The sequence below is a fragment of the Pongo pygmaeus genome, chromosome 1 (assembly GCF_028885625.2).
Source record: "Pongo pygmaeus isolate AG05252 chromosome 1, NHGRI_mPonPyg2-v2.0_pri, whole genome shotgun sequence".
Lineage (NCBI taxonomy): Eukaryota > Metazoa > Chordata > Mammalia > Primates > Hominidae > Pongo > Pongo pygmaeus.
Window position 1 is genome coordinate 108,781,852 of NC_072373.2, and position 20,847 is coordinate 108,802,698.

Sequence of the window (20,847 nt, forward strand, 5' to 3'; positions counted from 1 at the left end):
CTAAGAGCCAAGAACAGAACCAAGTTGGAGTGGGGCTGGTAAGGATTTGGAACTGTGTCTTCACAAGTTGAGACTCCCCTGGGTGGGTAGGGAAATGATACCACTGCTATCAGCTCTTTAATTTCCCTATGCCAGGTTGAGATAAATAAGGTTAGGAAGTGAAAAGAATCTATCGGCCAGGCGTGGTGGCTCACGCCAGTAATCCCAGCACTTTGGGAGGCCGAGGCAGGTGGATCTCTTAAGGTCAGGAGTTCAAGACCAGCCTGGCCAACATGGTGAAACCCTGCCTCTACTAAAAATAAAAAATTAGCCAGGCATGGTGGCATGTGCCTGTAGTCCCAGCTACCTGGGAGGCTGAGGCATTAGAAATGCTTGAACGTGGGAGACAGAGGTTGCAGTGAGCCAAGATCGTGCCACTGCACTCCAGTCTGGTGACAGAGTGAGACTCTGCCTTAAAAAAGAAAAAAGAATCTGAATCTATCTCCTATCTCCCGGCTGGGTGCAGTGGCTCACTTTGGGAGGCTGAGGTGGGAGGATTCCTTGAGTTCAGGAGTTCAAGACCAGTCTGGGTAACATAGTGAAATCCTGTCTCTATTCTCAATATAAATAATTTGTCTAAAACTTTTAAACAAAAGTTTAAGATTCTTTTCTTATAAAAAAGAATCCATCTTCCACTCCTGTTCCAAATTTGAGGAAAGCATTATTGACCTGGCAACAATAAACAGTAGAAAAAAAGAAATAGCAGAAATGGGCAAAAAAAAAATGTTCTTTGGATATTAGAGATGAGGCCTCCAGGGGGCAGCACCAAGGCAGAGAAATAGACTAAGATCGCTCTGTTTTCCTTGGTCTGGGGCTCCCCACAGTTCCCCACCATCACTCCTCCCATTCCTTCCAACTTTATTTTTAGCTGCCATTGGGAGGGGGCAGGATGGGAGGGAAAGTAAAGAAAACAGAAAACGAGAGGGACAGACAGAGGCCAGAGGACTTCTCATACCGGACAGAAACCGATCAGGCATGGAACTCCCCCTCGTCACTCACCTGTTCTTGCCCCTGGTGTTCCTGACAGGTGAGGGAAGTTAACTTCTTGGTTTCTGGTGGGAATGGAAGATATATAGATTGTTTGGAATTGGGACCATTAGAGTTAAAATTCTTTGGGATTTAGGTTAGGAAGCGAACACTGGTTCTACATTTCTTGTATGTGTGTCTGTGTCCTTGTGCATTTTTATGCCCTCACATATGACTGTTTGAATATTGAGACTGGCAGGGGCTAAAGCTGCCTAGGACCTTGTGTAAGATTTGTATCTAATAATAATTATTATAATTATTATTTTTTAAAGATAGGGTCTCACTTGGTTGCCTAGGCTGGAGTGCAGTGGTGCAACCACAGCTCAGTAGTTGGGACTACTAGGTACGCACCACCATGCACAGCTAATTTTTTTTTTGAAACAGGGTCTCACTCTGTCACTCAAGCTGGAGTGCAGTGGCATGATCATGGCTCACTCTAGCCTCAACCTCCCAGGCTGAGGTGATCCTTCCACCTTGGCCTCCCGAGTAGCTGGGACTATAGGTGTGTGCTACCACGCCTGGCTAATTTTTTTTTTAGAGACAGAGTTTTACCATGTTGGCCAGGCTGATCTTTAACTCCTGGACTCAAGCAATCCACCCCCCACAGCCGCCCAAAGTGTTGGGATTATAGGCATGAGCCACCATGCTTGGCTGAGATTTGTATCTAAATATATAAAATCTTCATCCTAAGCCCTATAGGGGTAAGGAGACAAAAAAGAAATATGATGTGACCTTCCACGTGGCTAGTCTGATTCCTATTATCCCCTCCCTAACTTCTTACCCTTGGTGGTCCCTGGGGCCTGAGGCATAAATGACTAACTATGTGGTCAGAACTCTGGGTTTATCTAACCAATGAGCTGCAGTTTCTGGTCATACAGCCCTGCCAGTTTTCTGGATGCAAAACTGCTCACATACAAAACACCTTTCTGAAAATGAGCATGGTTTGGGATAAAGCTATAGCCATTGGTAATGGTGAGGGGGTAGCCTGAGAGGGGGTTGCTTAGAAGTACAGAGCAAGACATAGTTGGGGAAAGGACCATGGGAAGGACAAGAGGCCTGGAATTTTTCCTTGGCAGTTCCCTGTAATCATTGTTTCCTAAAATACCAGCTCTGATTTTAAAGGCATTGGGGTCAAAAGGGAAGATCAGCCAGGGTCGGGCACCTTTAGAGTGGGCTGAAGGCTGAGGAAACCATGGAGGTAGGCAGGAGACCAGTTGGGAGAGTAGATTAGTTAAAAAGGAAGCAGGTTGTGGGAAACTTCAGGGTGATGGGACCCTTGGAAAGGATGGATGGCAAACTATGTGTGTGGGCAGGCAAGTGGCCCCACCCAGTTAATTACCACTGAGATTTCCAAGGCTGGAATCAACCAGGGACCTAGACATTGGAAAAAGACAGTGAGAGTGTGACAATGACACTGGAAGTCAGGAAGTGATAGAGAAGGAGAGAGCTAGACATGCAGTGCTCCTTAGCTTCCTTTCATTCCCCCTATCTTGGGGAGAATTGGAAGCAAAGGTTGCTCTGGGGATACAGAAAGGCCGTCTCCCTCTTTTGACCCTTACAGTTTGTTGAGGAGAGTGTGTGAGAGGAATGTTGTGGAAAAGAGTAGCCAGGCGCGGTGGCTCAGGCCTGTAATCCCAGCACTTTGGGAGGCGGAGGCGGGCGGATCACAAGGTCAGGAGATCGAGACCATCCTGGCTAACACGGTGAAACCCCGTCTCTACTAAAAATACAAAAAATTAGCTGGGCGAGGTGGCGGGCACCTGTAGTCCCAGCTATGCGGGAGGCTGAGGCAGGAGAATGGCGTGAACCCAGGGGGGGCGGAGGGGGCGGAGCCTGCAGTGAGCTGAGATCGCGCCACTGCACTCCAGCCTGGGAGACAGAGAGACTCCGTCTCAAAAAAAAAAAAAAAAAAAAAAGAGTAACTTGACCTTTTCAGACATGTCTGTGAATGAAATTTCAGGGGTGGGAATGGAAATACAGCTGTACATCAGCAGGGCAGAGGGCCACAGTTTAGGCATCTGGACACAAACACAGGAAGGGAATCATCTTTGCCTGGAGCTCTGAGTACATGACACTGAGAGAGGCCAGAAAAGCTTATGAGTGAAAAAGCAGGCAGACAGACTGAGATTAAGACGCTTCCTCACAGCTTCTCTCTGGCTGTGCCTCTAGCCATTCACTACCTCATACTAACCTTATGATCCTGGCCCCACAGGTCTCTGCTCCCCCTTTAACCTGGATGAACATCACCCACGCCTATTCCCAGGGCCACCAGAAGCTGAATTTGGATACAGTGTCTTACAACATGTTGGGGGTGGACAGCGATGGTGAGGAAGAAACTGGAGTGCCAGGGGATTGGGACTGCAGTAGTGCTAACAAAGGGGAGGCAAGTTAGATGGGACTCTAAACTAATCTGGCCTTTTGAAAGTGGCTGCGGCTCTAAACTTACCACCTCCATGCTCTTTCCCTTTGGCTTGTGTCAAGGGTCATGTTCACCCTGTGCTTACATTCACATCCTCTTCCCAGGATGCTGGTGGGCGCCCCCTGGGATGGGCCTTCAGGCGACCGGAGGGGGGACGTTTATCGCTGCCCTGTAGGGGGGGCCCACAATGCCCCATGTGCCAAGGGCCACTTAGGTAAGAAGATGCCTGACCCTTCTCCTCTTAACCCCTGACTTTGATACTCTAGAAGCTTCAACTCCCTATACCTCAGCTTTTTCACCCCTAAAATCCGCATACTCCCTGTCCCCAATCTGATACCAATCCCTGCTCATTCTCCTCCAAAATCACATGAATTCAAGCACCCCATCTATGACCCCATGATCTCATTCTCTTCCACCTCCTTCCAACCAGGTGACTACCAACTGGGAAATTCATCTCATCCTGCTGTGAATATGCACCTGGGGATGTCTCTGTTAGAGACAGATGGTGATGGGGGATTCATGGTGAGCTAAGGAAAGGGTGGTGGCAGTGTCTCTGAAGGTCCATAAAAGAAAAAAGAGAAGTGTGGTAAGGGAAAATGGTCTGTGTGGAGGGGTCAAGGAGTTAAAAACCCTAGAAAGCAAAAGGTAGGTAATGTCAGGGAGTAGTCTTCATGCCTCCTTCAACTGGGAGCATGTTCTGAGGGTGCCCTCCCAAGCCTGGGAGTAACTATTTCCCCCATCCCCAGGCCTGTGCCCCTCTCTGGTCTCGTGCTTGTGGCAGCTCTGTCTTCAGTTCTGGGATATGTGCCCGTGTGGATGCTTCATTCCAGCCTCAGGGAAGCCTGGCACCCACTGCCCAACGTGAGCCAGAGGAAGGCTGAGTACTTGGTTCCCAGAAGGAGATACTGGGTGGGAAAAAGATGGGGCAAAGGGGTATGATGCCTGGCAGAGGGCCTGCATGGCTATCCTCATTGCTACCTAATGTGCTTGCAAAAGCTCCATGTTTCCTAACAGATTCAGACTCCTGGCCAGGTGTGGTGGCCCACACCTGTAATCCCAGCACTTTGGGAGGCCAAGGTGGGCAGATCACTTGAGGTCAGGAGTTCAAGACCAGCCTGGCCAACATGGTGAAACCCCATCTCTACTAAAAAAAAAAAAATACAAAAATTAGCTGGGCGCGGTGGTGCATGCCTGTAATCTCATCTACTCGGGAGGCTAAGACAGGAGAATCTCACTTCAACCCAGGAGGTGGAGGTTGCAGTGAGCCAAAATTGTGCCACTGCACTCTACCCTGGGTTACAGAGTAAGCCAGACTCCGTCTCAAAAATAATAATAATTCAGACTCCTTATTAGGAGTCCATGATCTGGCCTGGTGCAGTAGCTCATGCCTGTAATCCCAACATTTTGGGAGGCCAACGCAGGAGGATTGCTTGAGGTCTGGAGGTTCGAGACCAGCCTGGGCAACATAGAGAGACCCCATCTCTACAAAAATAAAAAATAAAAAAATTAGCTGGGTATGGTGGTGCATGCCTGTGGTCCCAGCTACTCAGGAGGCCAAGGTGGGAGGATCGCTTGAGCCCAGGTGGTCCAGGCTGCAGTGAGCCATGATTATGCCACTACACTCCAGCCTGGGCGACAGAGTGAGACTCTGTCTCAAAAACAAACAAAATGGGCCAGGCGCGGTGGCTCACGCCTGTAATCCCAGCACTTTGGGAGGCCGAGGCGGGTGGATCACGAGGTCAGGAGATCGAGACCATCCTGGCTAACACGGTAAAACCCCGTCTCTGCTAAAAATACAAAAAATTAGCCGGGTGTCGTGGCGGGCGCCTGTAGTCCCAGCTACTCGGGAGGCTGAGGCAGGAGAATGGCATGAACCCGGGAGGCGGAGCTTGCAGTGAGCCGAGATCGCGCCACTGCACTCCAGCCTGGGCAACAGAGCGAGACTCCGTCTCAAAAAAAAAAAATGTTCTCTACCCAAATGCCTTTCCTAATATTCTCTTCTCCTTAAACATTTTCAGTCTTCATAGTTGCTACTATGTTTCATTCCCCACCGTCAGAACCACTCTGCTTTTGTTCCCCCACCATACAGTCATTGCTATGTTCCTATGTAGCATTTAATTCCTTCTTGTTTTTTAGAACATTGTATATATAAATTATATATATGTATATAAATGTGTACCTGTGTGTGTGTTTATATACCTATATATACATATATATACATTTATATATATACTTACATACACACAATTACTAAAGATTACTAAAGGAATATTTTATTAATTTCTACACTTACACGGAGCCTGGCACAGTACCTTCTTTGCATGTAAGAAGTGCCTTATAAATGTCTAAATTGAACGTGTCCTCCTGTGACCTCTTTCCCTTGTTGCCCCCAGCTCAGTGTCCTCTACCTCAGTGTTCCCCTTCCTTCTAGGCTGCCCAACATACATGGATGTTGTCATTGTCTTGGATGGCTCCAACAGCATCTACCCCTGGTCTGAAGTTCAGACCTTCCTACGAAGACTGGTAGGGAAACTGTTTATTGACCCAGAACAGATACAGGTAAGAGAAGGCAATATGAGCTGGGCGCAGTTGCTTGTGGCACCTACTTAAGAGGTGGAGGTGGGAGCATCCCTTGAGGCCAGGAGTTCAAGACTAGCCTGGGCAATACAGTGAGACCTCATCTCTAAAAATATGAAAGAAAAAAAAAATAGCCAGGCATGGTGGCATGCGCCTACAGTCCCAGCTACTCAGGAGGCTGAGGCAAGAGATCAATTGAGCCCATGAGTTTGAGGCTGTAGTGAGCTTTGATCACACAACTGCACTCCAGCCTGGGTGAAAGAGTGAGACCTCATTTCTTAGAGAGAGAGAGAAAGGCAGTATGGATGGGCTTGGAAGGGGAGAGACAGAGAGAGAGGGGATAAATGTAGGTGTTGTCTTCAGTAGTATCCAGGTGTTCATCTCTCCTCTCTTACATACTTTCTTCTTCCTCCTCTCCCCCCATCTCACATGCATACATTTCATTTGAATGCGCTTTATTCCCAGGTGGGACTGGTACAGTATGGGGAGAGCCCTGTACATGAGTGGTCCCTGGGAGATTTCCGAACGAAGGAGGAAGTGGTGAGAGCAGCAAAGAACCTCAGTCGGCGGGAGGGACGAGAAACAAAGACTGCCCAAGCAATACTGGTGGCCTGGTGAGGCATTGGGAAGACAGGTGTGGGAGGCTACAGCAATGAAGGCTTAGAAGAGTTAGGGCGGGGCCAGGCGCGGTGGCTCACGCCTGTAATCCCAGCACTTTGGGAGGTGAGGCAGGCGGATCACCTGAGGTGGGGAGTTCGAGACCAGCCTGACCAACATGGAGAAACCCCATCTCTACTAAAAATACAAAATTAGCCAGGCATGGTGGCGCATGCCTGTTTGGAGGCATGCTACTTCGGAGGCTGAGGCAGGAGAATCACTTGATCCCGGGAGGTGGAGGTTTTGGAGAGTCGAGATCACAACATTGCACTCCAGCCTGGGCAACGAGAGCAAAACTCCATCTAAAATAAAATAAAATGAAATGAAATGAAAATCTTTCCCTTAAAAAAAAAAAAAAAAAAGAAGAAGAAGAAGAGTTAGGGCAGGTTTGGAGTACAGTGTGAATATCCCAAGATGTCTTGCATACTTTCTTTGTATGTACACTAATGGTACACAGAGGAAGGCTAAGTGGGCTGTCATTGCAGTCCCTCTCACTGCATTTCTACAAAGTGTCTATGTCTGTGTCTCTCCATATTTCACAGACAGAAGTCTCTTTCTATCCCTCCACTCCAACAATGATCCTAGCCCACAGGTTCTCCACTACTGATGTCCTAGCCCACGTTCCAAACATGATCCAAAACTCATCTCTAGGGGCACAGTGGTAAAATTGAAACAAAACAAAACAACTCATCTCTGGGAGGAGTCCCTGCCCAGACTATTCTTTTCCATTTTATATTTCCTTAATATTTGTCCTCCCAAGTGCAATATTTGTTGAATGAATCTGAGTGTATGAATGTTGTACTTATTTGGACTGATAAGCTACTCTGTATGTTCTATGACATTCAAACATTTGAGCTCTCACTCCATGCCATCTCCATGTTAAATACTCAGGAAATGGCCTAAAAGGCAAGATGCCTGACCTCAGGGAAGTGCTGATGTTAAATCCTGTGTGTGTGTGTGTGTATGTGTGTGTGTGTGTGTTTGTGTGTCTGCATACATCTGATCTCACCTCACTCCTTTCTCTTCTCAGCACAGAAGGGTTCAGTCAGTCCCATGGGGGCCGACCCGAGGCTGCCAGGCTACTGGTGGTTGTCACTGATGGAGAGTCCCATGATGGAGAGGAGCTTCCTGCAGCACTAAAGGCCTGTGAGGCTGGAAGAGTGACACGCTATGGGATTGCAGTGAGAATTCACCTTGGATCTGGAAGAGTTGGAGAGTGGCAGGGGGGCAGTGTCTTGTGAACTGTCCATGGACTGGGAACTTGAGGAAAACAAGGGCATTAACTACTTCCCAGACTTCAGCCACATCATGTTAGTTGGCTGTGTTCTGTACCAACTCTAATGCCTCATTCCTTGATCTTATGACCTCTTAGGTCCTTGGTCACTACCTCCGGCGGCAGCGAGATCCCAGCTCTTTCCTGAGAGAAATTAGAACTATTGCCAGTGATCCAGATGAGCGATTCTTCTTCAATGTCACAGATGAGGCTGCTCTGACTGACATTGTGGATGCACTAGGAGATCGGATTTTTGGCCTCGAAGGTGAGGATTACTCTGGAGAAATGGACAGGGTGGGAGAAGTTCTAGAGTGTAGGTGGGGCTCTGGAGTGAGTTCAGTAGGTCAAAGGGGAAACTGTCTTCCCCTGATATTGTCTCAATGTTTTCTCACGACCAAGGGTCCCATGCAGAAAACGAAAGCTCCTTTGGGCTGGAAATGTCTCAGATTGGTTTCTCCACTCACCGGCTAAAGGTTGGACAGATGGACCCCTTCATTACTTCTCCCATTCTCTGACTCAGATAACTTCAACCACAGGGCCCTCCAGATTCCTCCTTTAACCAGCCTCCATGCTCACCTTCCCATGCCTTTCCAACTGAGCCCAGCAGAACCTCAGTGATCTTTTCACTCCTGGAACATTTTTTTCTCTTTATTCCCCACTGTCTTCTCAGTGACCCCATCTGCTTCTGTCCCACAGGATGGGATTCTCTTTGGGATGGTGGGGGCCTATGACTGGGGAGGCTCTGTGCTATGGCTTGAAAGAGGTCACCGCCTTTTCCCCCCACGAATGGCACTGGAAGACGAGTTCCCCCCTGCATTGCAGAACCATGCAGCCTACCTGGGTGAGCAGCAGAGAGTTGCAGAGGACTTACAGGGTAGGGGAGGAAATACATCCCTAGTGGGGGCGGGTATGAAATACTCCCTCTTAACTCATGCGGTTTCTCACTGACCTCTGGCTACTTCCCTTGGGACCTCCCACTATGCCTTTAGGGAACCCGGAACCCCCCTACTCTGGACCCCATCTTCTTTTCCTTTACCTGTGTTACTTTGCCCACTTCTAGGTTACTCTGTTTCTTCCATGCTTTTGCGGGGTGGACGCCGCCTGTTTCTCTCTGGGGCTCCTCGATTTAGACATCGAGGAAAAGTCATCGCCTTCCAGCTTAAGAAAGATGGGGCTGTGAGGGTTGCCCAGAGCCTCCAGGGGGAGCAGGTAGGGCATCCAAGGAAGGGTGGGACCTTTGGATTCCCAGGGACCTCAGGGCTGTTGGGGAGGAGTGTGAAGTGGGTAAGAGAGAGGCCTCCAAAGTCTGTGCGGAATTCTGGTTGGCAGAGTCTGTCAGGGATGTAAGGAGCAGACTGGCAGGCTGGTGAGTGCTTTCCACTGAGTCCACTTGTCTACAGTTACCTTCCCTTTTCTCTGGGGTCATCGTCACCCACCATTCCCCAGATTGGGTCATACTTTGGCAGTGAGCTCTGCCCATTGGATACAGATAGGGATGGAACAACTGATGTCTTACTTGTGGCTGCCCCCATGTTCCTGGGACCCCAGAACAAGGAAACAGGACGTGTTTATGTGTATCTGGTGGGCCAGGTGAGACTTGCTGGGACCCCCCACCCTGGACTTGCGTTGTGGGGGTGGAGGGAGGAAAGGAGGGAAGGTGCACATATTTGAGGGTTTGCTGAGAGGTTGGGGCTGCCAGATTAGCATCTTCTATCTTCTCTCCTCCACCAGCAGTCCTTGCTGACCCTCCAAGGAACACTTCAGCCAGAACCCCCCCAGGATGCTCGGTTTGGCTTTGCCATGGGTGCTCTTCCTGATCTGAACCAAGATGGTTTTGCTGATGTGGCTGTGGGGGCACCTCTGGAAGATGGGCACCAGGGAGCACTGTACCTGTACCATGGAACCCAGAGTGGAGTCAGGCCCCATCCTACCCAGGTCAGGAGTACCCAAATAAAGCAGGGGCACGGTTGTAGGAAGAGGCTTAGGGGGATGCTCTTTGCTTGTCAATAGTCCCCTTGGCTTGAGACCCAAACTGAACAAGTGCTTTTATTAGTAGGCAAAAACATAAGGCAGTGGACAGGTTGCTGAACTAAGAACTCCTGAACACAGGCAAGTTTCTCTTATTCCCAGGACTGACGGGAGGATTATAAAGAGCAAGGCATGGCTGGGTGTGGTGGCTCACGCCTGTAATCCCAGCACTTTGGGAGGCCGAGGCAGGCAGATCACCTGAGGTCAGGAGTTCGAGACCAGCCTGGCGAACATGATGAAACTCTACTAAAAATACAAAAAATTAGCCGGGCCTGGTGGCGCACACCTATAATCCCAGCTACTCAGGAGGCTAGGGCAGGAGAATCGCTTGAACCTGGGAGGCAGAGGTTGCAGTGAGCCAAGATCACACCATTGCACCCCAGCCTGGGCAACAAAAGTGAAACTCCATCTCAAAAATAAATAAATAAAAAGAAAGAGCAAGGCAGGAGGCCTGAGAAACTAGGTGTATGGGTCCCTGCCTCAGTCTCCTCTCTCTTCCTCTCAGAGGATTGCCGCTGCCTCCATGCCACACGCCCTCAGCTACTTTGGCCGAAGTGTGGATGGCCGGCTAGATCTGGATGGAGATGATCTGGTCGATGTGGCTGTGGGTGCCCAGGGGGCAGCCATCCTGCTCAGGTGAGGGGTCCCAGCTCAGGTAGCAGTGGACAGCATAGCATAGCTGTTAAAGGCAAGGGCCTTAAAGTCACAGACTGAGATTTGGATTTCTTGGTCAACTTACTCTGTGCCTCCATTCCTAGTTTATAAAATGACAATAGTAATAGTACCTATCTTATAGGTTTATTGTGAAGATTAAATGAGATAATCCATATAATGATTTTAACACAGTGTCTAGCATATAAGTGCTTATTGAAGTGAATCTAGGGCCGAGTACAGTGGCTCACACCTGTAATCCCAGCACTTTGGGAGGCGAAGGTAGGAGGATCATTTGAGGCCAGGAGTTCAAGACCAGCCTGACTAACATGGTGAAACCCCGTCTCTACTAAAAATACAAAAAATTAGCTGAGCATGGTGGTGGGCGCCAGTAACCCCAGCTACTCGGGAGGCTGAGGCAGGAGAATCGCTTGAACCCAGGAGGCAGAGGTTGCAGTGAGCTGAGATAGCCCCACTGCACTCCAGCGTGGGCCACAGAGTGAGACTCCATCTCAAAAAAAAAAAAAGATCAATGACATGAATCTATTATCTTACTTCTGTCAGAGGGTTCGGGGGAGGGTGACATGTGCATTCAGCCCCTCCTTCTTTGTTTTGACCATGGGGAAGCAAACACTGGGCTTGTACTTCTCAGAGGGCTTAACTCCTACTGCTAGAATTTCTTTTCCACACTGTTCCCAGCTCCCGGCCCATTGTCCATCTGACCCCATCACTGGAGGTGACCCCACAGGCCATCAGTGTGGTTCAGAGGGACTGTAGGCGGCGAGGCCAAGAGGCAGTCTGTCTGACTGCAGCCCTTTGCTTCCAAGTGACCTCCCGTACTCCTGGTCGCTGGGATCACCGATTCTGTGAGTGACTAAAGTGCATCACAGGCAACTCTCAATTCCTTGCATGCCTTCCTCACTAGACCCCTTTCCACCCTCACTCTTGCCTCCTTCATTCAGACATGAGGTTCACCGCATCACTGGATGAATGGACGGCTGGGGCACGTGCAGCATTTGATGGCTCTGGCCAGAGGTTGTCCCCTCGGAGGCTCCGGCTCAGTGTGGGGAATGTCACTTGTGAGCAGCTACACTTCCATGTGCTGGTAAGGAGAGGGCAGTAACTGCTTAGCATCAGGGCCTGAGAATGAGGAGAAAGCTGGGTCAGAGGAGGAATTTCAGCTGAATCAGCAAGAAAGCCAAAGCCAGGAAAATGAGATGATTCAGACTTTGGAGTCAGGGCTGATCTGGGTTTGAATCCTAGCTCTGCCATTTACCACCTGTGAATTCTGGCAAGTCCAACCCTCAGTTTTCTTGTCTGCAAAGGGGTGATAATAATAATAACTATATCATAGGAGTTGTATTAAAATTAAATTTAGCTGGGCGCAGTGGCTCACACCTGTAATCCCAGCAGTTTGGGAGGCCGAGGTGGGCGGATCACAACGTCAGGAGATCGAGACCATCCTGGCTAACACGGTGAAATCCCATCTCTACTAAAAATACAAAAAATTAGCCGGGCGACGTGGCGGGAGCCTGTAGTCCCAGCTACTCAGGAGGCTGAGGCAGGAGAATGGCCTGAACCCAGGAGGCGGAGCTTGCAGTGAGCCGAGATCGTGCCACTGCACTCCAGCCTGGGCGACAGAGCGCGACTCCGTCTAAAAAAAATAAATTAATTAATAAATAAATTAATTAATTAAATTTAGTAATACAGTTAAGATCTTAGGACAGTGCCCAGCACACAGAAAATGCTTCATAAATGATCACTACAATTATCACAAGATCCTTGACTCTGTGACTCTGTTTTCCTTCAGGATACATCAGATTACCTCCGGCCAGTGGCCTTGACTGTGACCTTTGCCTTGGACAATACCACAAAGCCAGGGCCTGTGCTGAATGAGGGCTCGCCCACCTCTATACAAAAGCTGGTCAGCAGTGCCATGCCCTGCCCCTTGCTCCCAACACTGCCCTCCTTCAAGAGAAAAGGGAGGGAGGGAGAAGACATGAGATCATGGTGAAATCTGACCTGGGCCCCTCTAATCAAAATATACCCACTTTTGTCTTTTCACTTTCCCCCTATTCTATTCCTTTCCTCCTTGCTTTCCTCTCAACCCTTAGCCCCTTCCCTTTCTTCCAGGTCCCCTTCTCAAAGGATTGTGGCCCTGATAATGAATGTGTCACAGACCTGGTGCTTCAAGTGAATATGGACATCAGAGGCTCCAGGTTGGATGGACATGTACTAGGCAAACCAGGGTGACCTGAGACAGACTGGAAGGGACTCGAAGGGCGGGTAGGGGGTTGTTTCTTACCCATGATAACAAAAATAAGACTTTTGGCACTCCCCTCCTTCAACTCCTGGTCTCTCCCTCATTCATCATTCCCAGGAAGGCCCCATTTGTGGTTCGAGGTGGCCGGCGGAAAGTGCTGGTATCTGCAACTCTGGAAAACAGAAAGGAAAATGCTTACAATACTAGCCTGAGTCTCATCTTCTCTAGAAACCTCCACCTGGCCAGTCTCACTCCCCAGGTGCCCTTGGAGGAGGGGGTGTGGGAGAAGGAAAGAAAGGAGGAGGAAGAAGATTGGGGTATTGGCCTCAGCCGTGAGGTGCTCTAGAGAAAGCTTCAGTGTTTAGAGGCTGTGGGTAGGACAGCAGTTGCAGCCCCAGCTCCAGCTTCTATCTCCATTCCCCTGCCCTCAGAGAGACAGCCCAATAAAGGTGGAATGTGCAGCCCCTTCTGCTCATGCCCGGCTCTGCAGTGTGGGGCATCCTGTCTTCCAGACTGGAGCCAAGGTGAGTTGGGGTCTAGGATGAAAAGAGGGCTCTAGGAGGGCAAAGGCTGGGATCTGAGGGTCCTGGGACTTCAGGGAAGGGGGCATACAAGGGCTCCTGTTCCTCTGTAGTTGTTCCATGAGGAAGACTCTACCATTACCCTGTGTTCCCTGCCCCTAGGTGACCTTTCTGCTAGAGTTTGAGTTTAGCTGCTCCTCTCTCCTGAGCCAGGTCTTCGTGAAGCTGATTGCCAGCAGGTGAGAATGAAGGGAACTTTCTTCCAGACCTCTCCTTCTACTGAGTCTTGACTGGAGGGGTGGGGAGGAACAACATTGATTCCTCTATTAACAGAGAAGGGTGTCTTCTGAGGAGGGGTTGAGATGTGAGCCTCTCCCCACTGACCCTACAGTGACAGCCTGGAGAGAAATGGGACCCTTCAAGATAACACAGCCCAGACCTCAGCCTACATCCAATATGAGCCCCACCTCCTGTTCTCTAGGTATGCCCAGCTTCTAGGTGGGACCCAGTTCTGACCTCAGACCCATACCCTTATGCTGCTTCCCTCCCCTTCCATGTGCCTCAGTGTTTCCAAAAACCAAGCCCTTGCGGCTGCTCAGTCTTTTTGCCCTCAATCCTATTCATGCTGAATCTTCCCTTTTAAGCATCTTACTTTCCTAGGTATAGGGTTTTGCCAGGCCTTGGGCACTGGAGCTGGGATGAGGGGATACGGGATGTAGCTATAAAGCTTGCATTGTCTGTGTCATGTTCTACTTCTGTCTTCTCCATGTACCCCCATCTCTTTATCCATGTGCTGGCCCTGCCTTCTCTGAATCCACGTCTGTGTGCTGATCATGTGCCCCTGTGTCTGTGTCATGGCTGTGACCATGTACTTCCTGACTTGGTGTTCACACAGTGAGTCTACCCTGCACCGCTATGAGGTTCACCCATATGAGACCCTCCCAGTGGGTCCTGGCCCAGAATTCAAAACCACTCTTAGGGTGAGAAACTGGAGGGGTCTTGGCATGAGGAGAAGGTAGGGGAACAACAGCTTTGTGGGAAAAGGATGGAAAGGGTCTCTCTTGGATTTTAATGGTATCTAGGGTGAAGGGGAACAAATGAGGAGCTGTCTCCCACTTCTTCCTATTCCCAACCTTCCTCTTAGGTTCAGAACCTAGGCTGCTATGTGGTCAGTGGCCTCATCATCTCAGCCCTCCTTCCAGCTGTGGCCCATGGGGGCAATTACTTCCTATCACTGTCTCAAGTCATCACTAACAATGTGAGTCTGGTCTAGGAGGGCATGGAATCCTGCCGCCTTGAGCTGGTGGACTCACTGAAGCTGGACATCACACCAGCTCCCTATCTGTTGGGCCGCTGCTCTTGGGGCTCCTCTCTCTGGGGGGCTTTCTTTTTACACATGTGTCTTATTTGAGAGAAGAGAAAGGGATTATAAGGGAAAGAACTACAAGGGTGTGGGTATGTTCCAACTCAGCCTTGAGTGGCTAGCGCCACCCCATCAGGGGGGTCTTTCAAGTTGGATTTTCCTCCAGGCAAGCTGCATAGTGCAGAACCTGACTGAACCCCCAGGCCCACCTGTGCATCCAGAGGAGCTTCAACACACAAACAGACTGGTATGAGTCACAAGGGGGTGTCCAGAGTGGGAATGCAAGTGGAGTTGGGTGCCTTGGGACAAGGGGATAGGAACTGGAGTGGGGAAGAAGGGATCTTTCCACCCCAGGGTCCTGATCTGGAGTGGGAATGAAAATGGAGTCAGGTGCCTTGGGACAAGACTGTGTGAACTAGAGGTGGGGAAAGAGGATCTTTCTACTCCAGAGTCCTGATCTGTCTCTCTCTCTCTCTTCTGTTAGAATGGGAGCAATACTCAGTGTCAGGTGGTGAGGTGCCACCTTGGGCAGCTGGCAAAGGGGACCGAGGTCTCTGTTGGACTATTGAGGCTGGTTCACAATGAATTTTTCCGAAGAGTAAGCCTTTCCTTTTCTACTACTCCCCACTTCTGCTCCTTTCTGGAACTTTAGCATAGGTTTTGGAGGTAGACAGACCCACGTTCAAGTTTCACTTTTGCCTCTTACTAGCTATATTTGACCATGAGCAAGTCATTTCATCTCTCTAAGCCTCTTTTTCCTAATCTCTAAAATGGAAATATAATACCGATTTCATGGGGTTGTTATAAAGAATAAATGAATAATGAGCTGGACATATGGTGAACACTCAATGGAAGCTAGTTATTATCCTTGTATTTTCCTCCACTGACCATTCCTTTTTTTTTTTTTTTTTTTCTGACCATTCCTTAGTGCTGTATCCATCAACATTTACAGGATACCTAAATTTAATCAGTTAATAATCCATCAAGTTCCTATTACGTAAAAGGCCCTGTATTAGGTTGACACTGAGGAGAATATCTCCAACATTTAGCCTCATGCCTAACTCATTGTAGGTGCTTAATATATTTTTGCTAAATGAATGAATAATTGATATTACATGCAGGATTTGTATTGGGGAGTGGTGGGAAGTAAGATTGTATAGGTGAGAGGGATCTAGATTATGAAAGGCCTCTGAAGCCAGGGAGAAATTGAACTTAATATGACAGGTAGTGAGGAGTCAGTGTGAGTTCCTCCTGGGCAGGGAAATGGCTTCTTAATTGTAATAGCTGTTTGGCACTAAGGTAGATGTTGTGCTTTCCCATATCTACCTGGAATAACACAAGATCCCTGGGATGTCATCATATGTTTTAGGGAAGTTAAGTCCAATAAACCACTCTTCTCCAAGTCTCTGTCCTTCTTTGGTATCTTTTTTTCATTAGTCTATTCATGCTTTCAACAAAGATTTAGTAAGAAACCACTACGTGGCCGGGCGCGGTGGCTCACGCCTGTAATCCCTGCACTTTGGGAGGCCAAGGCGGGCAGATCATGAGATCAGGAGATCGAGACCATCCTGGCTAACACGGTGAAACCCTGTCTCTACTAAAAATACAAAAAATTAGCCAGGTGTGGTGGCGGGTGCCTATAGTCCCAGCTACTTGGGAGGTTGAGGCAGGAGAATGGCATGAACCTGGGAGGTGGAGGTTGCAGTGAGCCGAGATCACGCCACTGCACTCCAGCCTGGGTGACAGAGCGAGACTCCATCTCAAAAAAAAAAAAAAAAAGAAAGAAACCACTACATACTTGGTACTGTGCTATCGACTAGGCACTAAGGACACAAAGGTTAGTAAGGCACAGCCTTTAACCTAGAGGATCTTATAGTTCAGGAGTGAAAAACAGAAGTAAACACCAGTGTTGGTGGGGGTTAGGAGGAATGATTTCCCTAAATCCCAGAGGGGATGGCATCTAAACTTCAATCTAAAGGAGGGGTAGAGGTCAGCCAAAGGAAAGAGGAGTAGAATGCATTTCAGGTAAAGCACCAGATGTGTTGATTGTCCTTGGAAAACAAACAGCAGCAGCAGATGTGACCAGGGGTTTTCCATCTATTACCCTTCCTCTCTTTTCCCATTGGTCTTCAGCCTTTTCTTCTGGTCTTGAGAGCCCTCGACGTTATGCCTCTCGGCCTCAACTTTGCTGTTGGGATTCCAAAGAACTATATCACCTGATGATGGCTCATTTTAAATGTCTTCCTATCCACTTGTTCCACAGGCCAAGTTCAAGTCCCTGACAGTGGTCAGCACCTTTGAGCTGGGAACCGAAGAGGGCAGTGTCCTACAGCTGACTGAAGCCTCCCGTTGGAGTGAGGTGGGGCTGGAGACCGAGTTTGAGAGCTGTGAAAATAATGATGATGGGTATGGGGTAGGGCCACCCGTGGGCTTTTTCAGAACGAAGGCATCTCCATCAGGCAGCAGGATCCTAGTGTTCCACTGCCGCCATTCCTGCCTCAGTTTCTTTCCTTTAAATAGAAGGAGGTTATTTATTCTATTTGGGGGCTGGCTTAGGTATAATGTGGGGTGAGACTAGCTGGGTTACAGGATGCATGTAGAAAACTACTCTTCTCTCCACACAGAGCCTCTTGGAGGTGGTTCAGACCCGGCCTATCCTCATCTCCCTGTGGATCCTCATAGGCAGTGTCCTGGGAGGGTTGCTCCTGCTTGCTCTCCTTGTCTTCTGCCTGTGGAAGGTAAGCACTGCTTTAGTAGGGAATGTGGAGCATGGTGCCCATCAGTTGAGGGATCCTTGATTATAGCAGAGAGAACAGGATTTGTGCTGGGCAGCTAAGCAGGCTGTGGATGTCATGCCCAGATCTCCTTCACTGTACCCCACAAATGTTGGTTAAATTATTCTAAGCCAAATAAATTAAATTTGAATTCCATTTTTGGAAACAGAACAAAAGTGAAGACCTCAGATAAGTCTGAGAGCTACTGGCAAGGTTCCCAGTCTAGGCATTTGGCGATGACGCTTATCTTTTCCTCTACAGCTTGGCTTCTTTGCCCATAAGAAAATCCCTGAGGAAGAAAAAAGAGAAGAGAAGTTGGAGCAATGAATGTAGAATAAGGGTCTAGAAAGTCCTCCCTGGCAGCTTCTTCAAGAGACTTGCATAAAAGCAGAGGTTTGGGGGCTCAGATGGGACAAGAAGCCGCCTCTGGACTATCTCCCCAGACCAGCAGCCTGACTTGACTTTTGAGTCCTAGGGATGCTGCTGGCTAGAGATGAGGCTTTACCTCAGACAAGAAGAGCTGGCACCAAAACTAGCCATGCTCCCACCCTCTGCTTCCCTCCTCCTCATGATCCTGGTTCCATAGCCAACACTGGGGCTTTTGTCTGGGGTCCTTTTATCCCCAGGAATCAATAATTTTTTTGCCTAGGTGCCTGACTCCTTTCAGATTCCCTCTTTATCTTCCCTCACAGTTTGGAAAGGATGAGGGTTATCTTCCTCGATTCTTCCATCCTCTCACCTTCCTGCCTGTTCCCCACTCCACAGGAGGGAGCTGACGTTGGCTTGAAGGGAGTAAAGTCAACATCTGCTGCTTTCCTGTGGACTCTGGTGATTCATAGAGCCGGATGGGGAGAGTCAACAGGAAAAAAGGAGGGAGGAGGAAAAGCCACAAGAGACATTCTGTACAATTCCAAGGAACAGAGAAGCTTTTAGACAGGCAACTGCCATCCCCCCTGAAACCTGAGACCTGTAGTGCACTCGACCGCCCTCAGGTGTTGGTGAAACAGAGCTGCCCCCAGGCTCGCTGGGCATAGGCTTCCTGATTTCAAGCCTTTTCTGGGAGCAAAGCCAGGGCCTGGTGCCTGATTTTCTGAAGCCAGGAGCCCTCAAGTGGCTGGAGCTGAAATAGCAGGGAGGACTGGGTGTACCTAGGCAGTATTTTCTCTACTTCTCTCAAGTCTTATACTCACTCTTGAGTCCTCCTTGGGGCCTGCTTAGAAAGCAGACAGGAGAGAGAGTACTGCTGCTTGATGATGGGAAATGCTTTCACTTTACCAGCTTTGGGAAGCAGCAGCCCCATGGGATCTAAACGTTTGGGGTCTGCATTAAGAAACCTACATGGGTGGCATGGGGCTCTGGGGAGCAAGCCCTTACTTGCTCAGCACTGGTTATGTAGCACAAATAGCTCCTAGGAAAATGTTTCTGGGGCAACCCTAGAACCCTGGTCATATTTTGCAGGGTTTCTCTGGTGGAATCAGTTTGCCAGCCCTTGCTTGATGCTTACTGGAAATCTCCAGGTTAATTTCTATCTCTGATCCCTCCCCAACCCACTCCATATTTGGGTCATGGACAGTAAAGGCAGTTGGATTCTCATAGACAACTGGGTAACTTATATTTCTTTGTAATCAAGACTTGAGATATTGAAGTCAGTTATTGGTCTCCAGAGTGCAGCTCTGGGAGCGTTTTGAAGAATCAGCACTCATTTAGAGCTGAGAAGAGAGAAGACCTGATTGGGTGGTTGACTAGCAGTCACAGAACCTGTCCTCCCAGGCTGTTCCTGAGGCCTGACCACAGTATTTATTTTGGCATGTCTCTGGCCTTCTGCAGAGGCCCACCCTCATGGGCGTTGTCTCTGTTTCCCAGCGGGGTGGACAGTATATCAGATGGTCAGAACAAATAAAGTTCAGTGTCAAATGACTTTTGGCTCTATATGTATTCCCTAGGATATAGAGTGAGAGGTAGATACTTGTTTTGCCTGGGACTTTACAGAGTGGAGTCCCTGGAAGGCAAAGTTAAGAAGTATTTTAAATGTTTTTTGTGGCTCTCCCACAGGAGTTGTATTCTAGCCTCCTGTAATTCTCACCTGCTTAAGTGACCAGAAAGTATAAAGGTCTGGGAAGCACAGAGGCCTAGACTGAAATCCTATCTGCCATTTATTAGCTATATGGCCTTCAGCAAATCATAACTTCCTTGAGGCTCAGATAATAAAAGGCTGTGTATTACAGTGGTTAACAATGAAGGCAGATTTGGGTTTAAATCTAGGCTACACAACTTAAAAAGTCTGTTTGACCTAGGACAGACTTAAGTTCTCTAAGTCTTGGCTTTCTCATCTTTAAACCTATTAGGGTCATGAAGACAAAATGAAATAATCCAAGAAAAGTGAGGATTTAGTAAATGCTCAGTAAATGGTAACTATTATTATAAAATTATTTTGTCATAAAATAATCTACCATATCATGCCTTGTGAGGATTAAGGGAGAAAGTATACTGGAGCACCAGGTGGTGGTGTTCCTGCTCTCTGACCATCTCCCAGATTGTGAAGATGTGTTTCTTCTACGTGCTATTGTCTCATCCACTAAATCTTGTCCTATGCCTCATCTTTTTTTTTTTTTTGAGACGGAGTCTCGCTCTGTCGCCCAGGCTGGAGTGGCACGATCTCAGCTCACCGCAACCTCCGCCTCCTGGGTCCAAGCAATTCTCCTGCCTCAGCCTCCTGAGTAGTTGGGACTACAGGTGTGCACCACCATGCCCAGCTAATTTTTGGATATTTAGTAGAGACAGGGTTTCACCATGTTGACCAGGCTGATCTTGAACTCCTGATTCACTTGATCTGCCTGCCTCAGCCTCCCAAACTGCTGGGATTACTGGTGTGAGCCACTGTGCCTGGCCTGCCTCATCCCTTTTGAAATAAGCTCTCTAAGGTGATAATTAGCTGAAGAATTTAAGGTTCTAATGGTAGAGATCAAATCTATTTGATTCCATTAAGCAGGTATCTTCTAGGCTCCTCTTGAGACACCCAGAGTTTTTCCATTATCCTGAGGGAACATGTGCACTAAGCAATGGCCTTCTAGAGACCGAGTCTCTGCCTCTATTGCCTAACCCTGAGAATTGTGGCCTGTCTGGCCTATTTGGCATGAACACCATTCTGTGTCAACCTGCTGAGTTGTTTTGTGACAGGAAAGGGTTTCCATTGTGACCCTCAGTGCACTTCATACAGGCTGTAACTTGATCAGCCTTTATGGAGCACACAGTTTCT

General features: G+C 48.7%; 2 protein-coding genes across 5 annotated transcripts in view; both read left to right on the top strand.

Annotated features, from left to right (window-relative positions):
- Nucleotides 1-20,847, top strand: part of LOC129015142 (neuroblastoma breakpoint family member 11-like) — a 2,260,169-nt gene that overhangs the window by 1,832,709 nt on the left and 406,613 nt on the right.
- ITGA10 (integrin subunit alpha 10) lies at nt 918-19,508 on the top strand. 4 transcript variants are annotated; one of them, XM_054452712.2, is made up of 30 exons: nt 918-1,066; nt 3,278-3,389; nt 3,589-3,698; nt 3,915-4,006; nt 4,231-4,345; nt 5,916-6,043; nt 6,527-6,675; nt 7,749-7,899; nt 8,091-8,256; nt 8,391-8,464; nt 8,688-8,832; nt 9,052-9,200; nt 9,438-9,581; nt 9,723-9,926; nt 10,525-10,655; nt 11,370-11,536; nt 11,633-11,775; nt 12,481-12,594; nt 12,804-12,889; nt 13,051-13,192; nt 13,365-13,457; nt 13,617-13,693; nt 13,846-13,935; nt 14,350-14,434; nt 14,599-14,712; nt 14,984-15,064; nt 15,302-15,415; nt 17,081-17,176; nt 17,442-17,555; nt 17,853-19,508. In XM_054452712.2, exons 1-30 carry the CDS (start codon nt 1,015-1,017, stop codon nt 17,916-17,918), a joined length of 3,504 nt encoding a protein of 1,167 aa, XP_054308687.1. In that variant the 5' UTR covers nt 918-1,014; the 3' UTR covers nt 17,919-19,508. The 4 variants fall into 4 exon arrangements, with proteins under 4 accessions (XP_054308687.1, XP_063520023.1, XP_063520020.1 ...); XM_063663950.1 differs by having other exon boundaries at nt 937-1,066; nt 9,726-9,926; nt 17,853-19,501; XM_063663953.1 differs by lacking the exons at nt 3,278-3,389; nt 3,589-3,698; nt 3,915-4,006; nt 4,231-4,345 and having other exon boundaries at nt 923-1,066.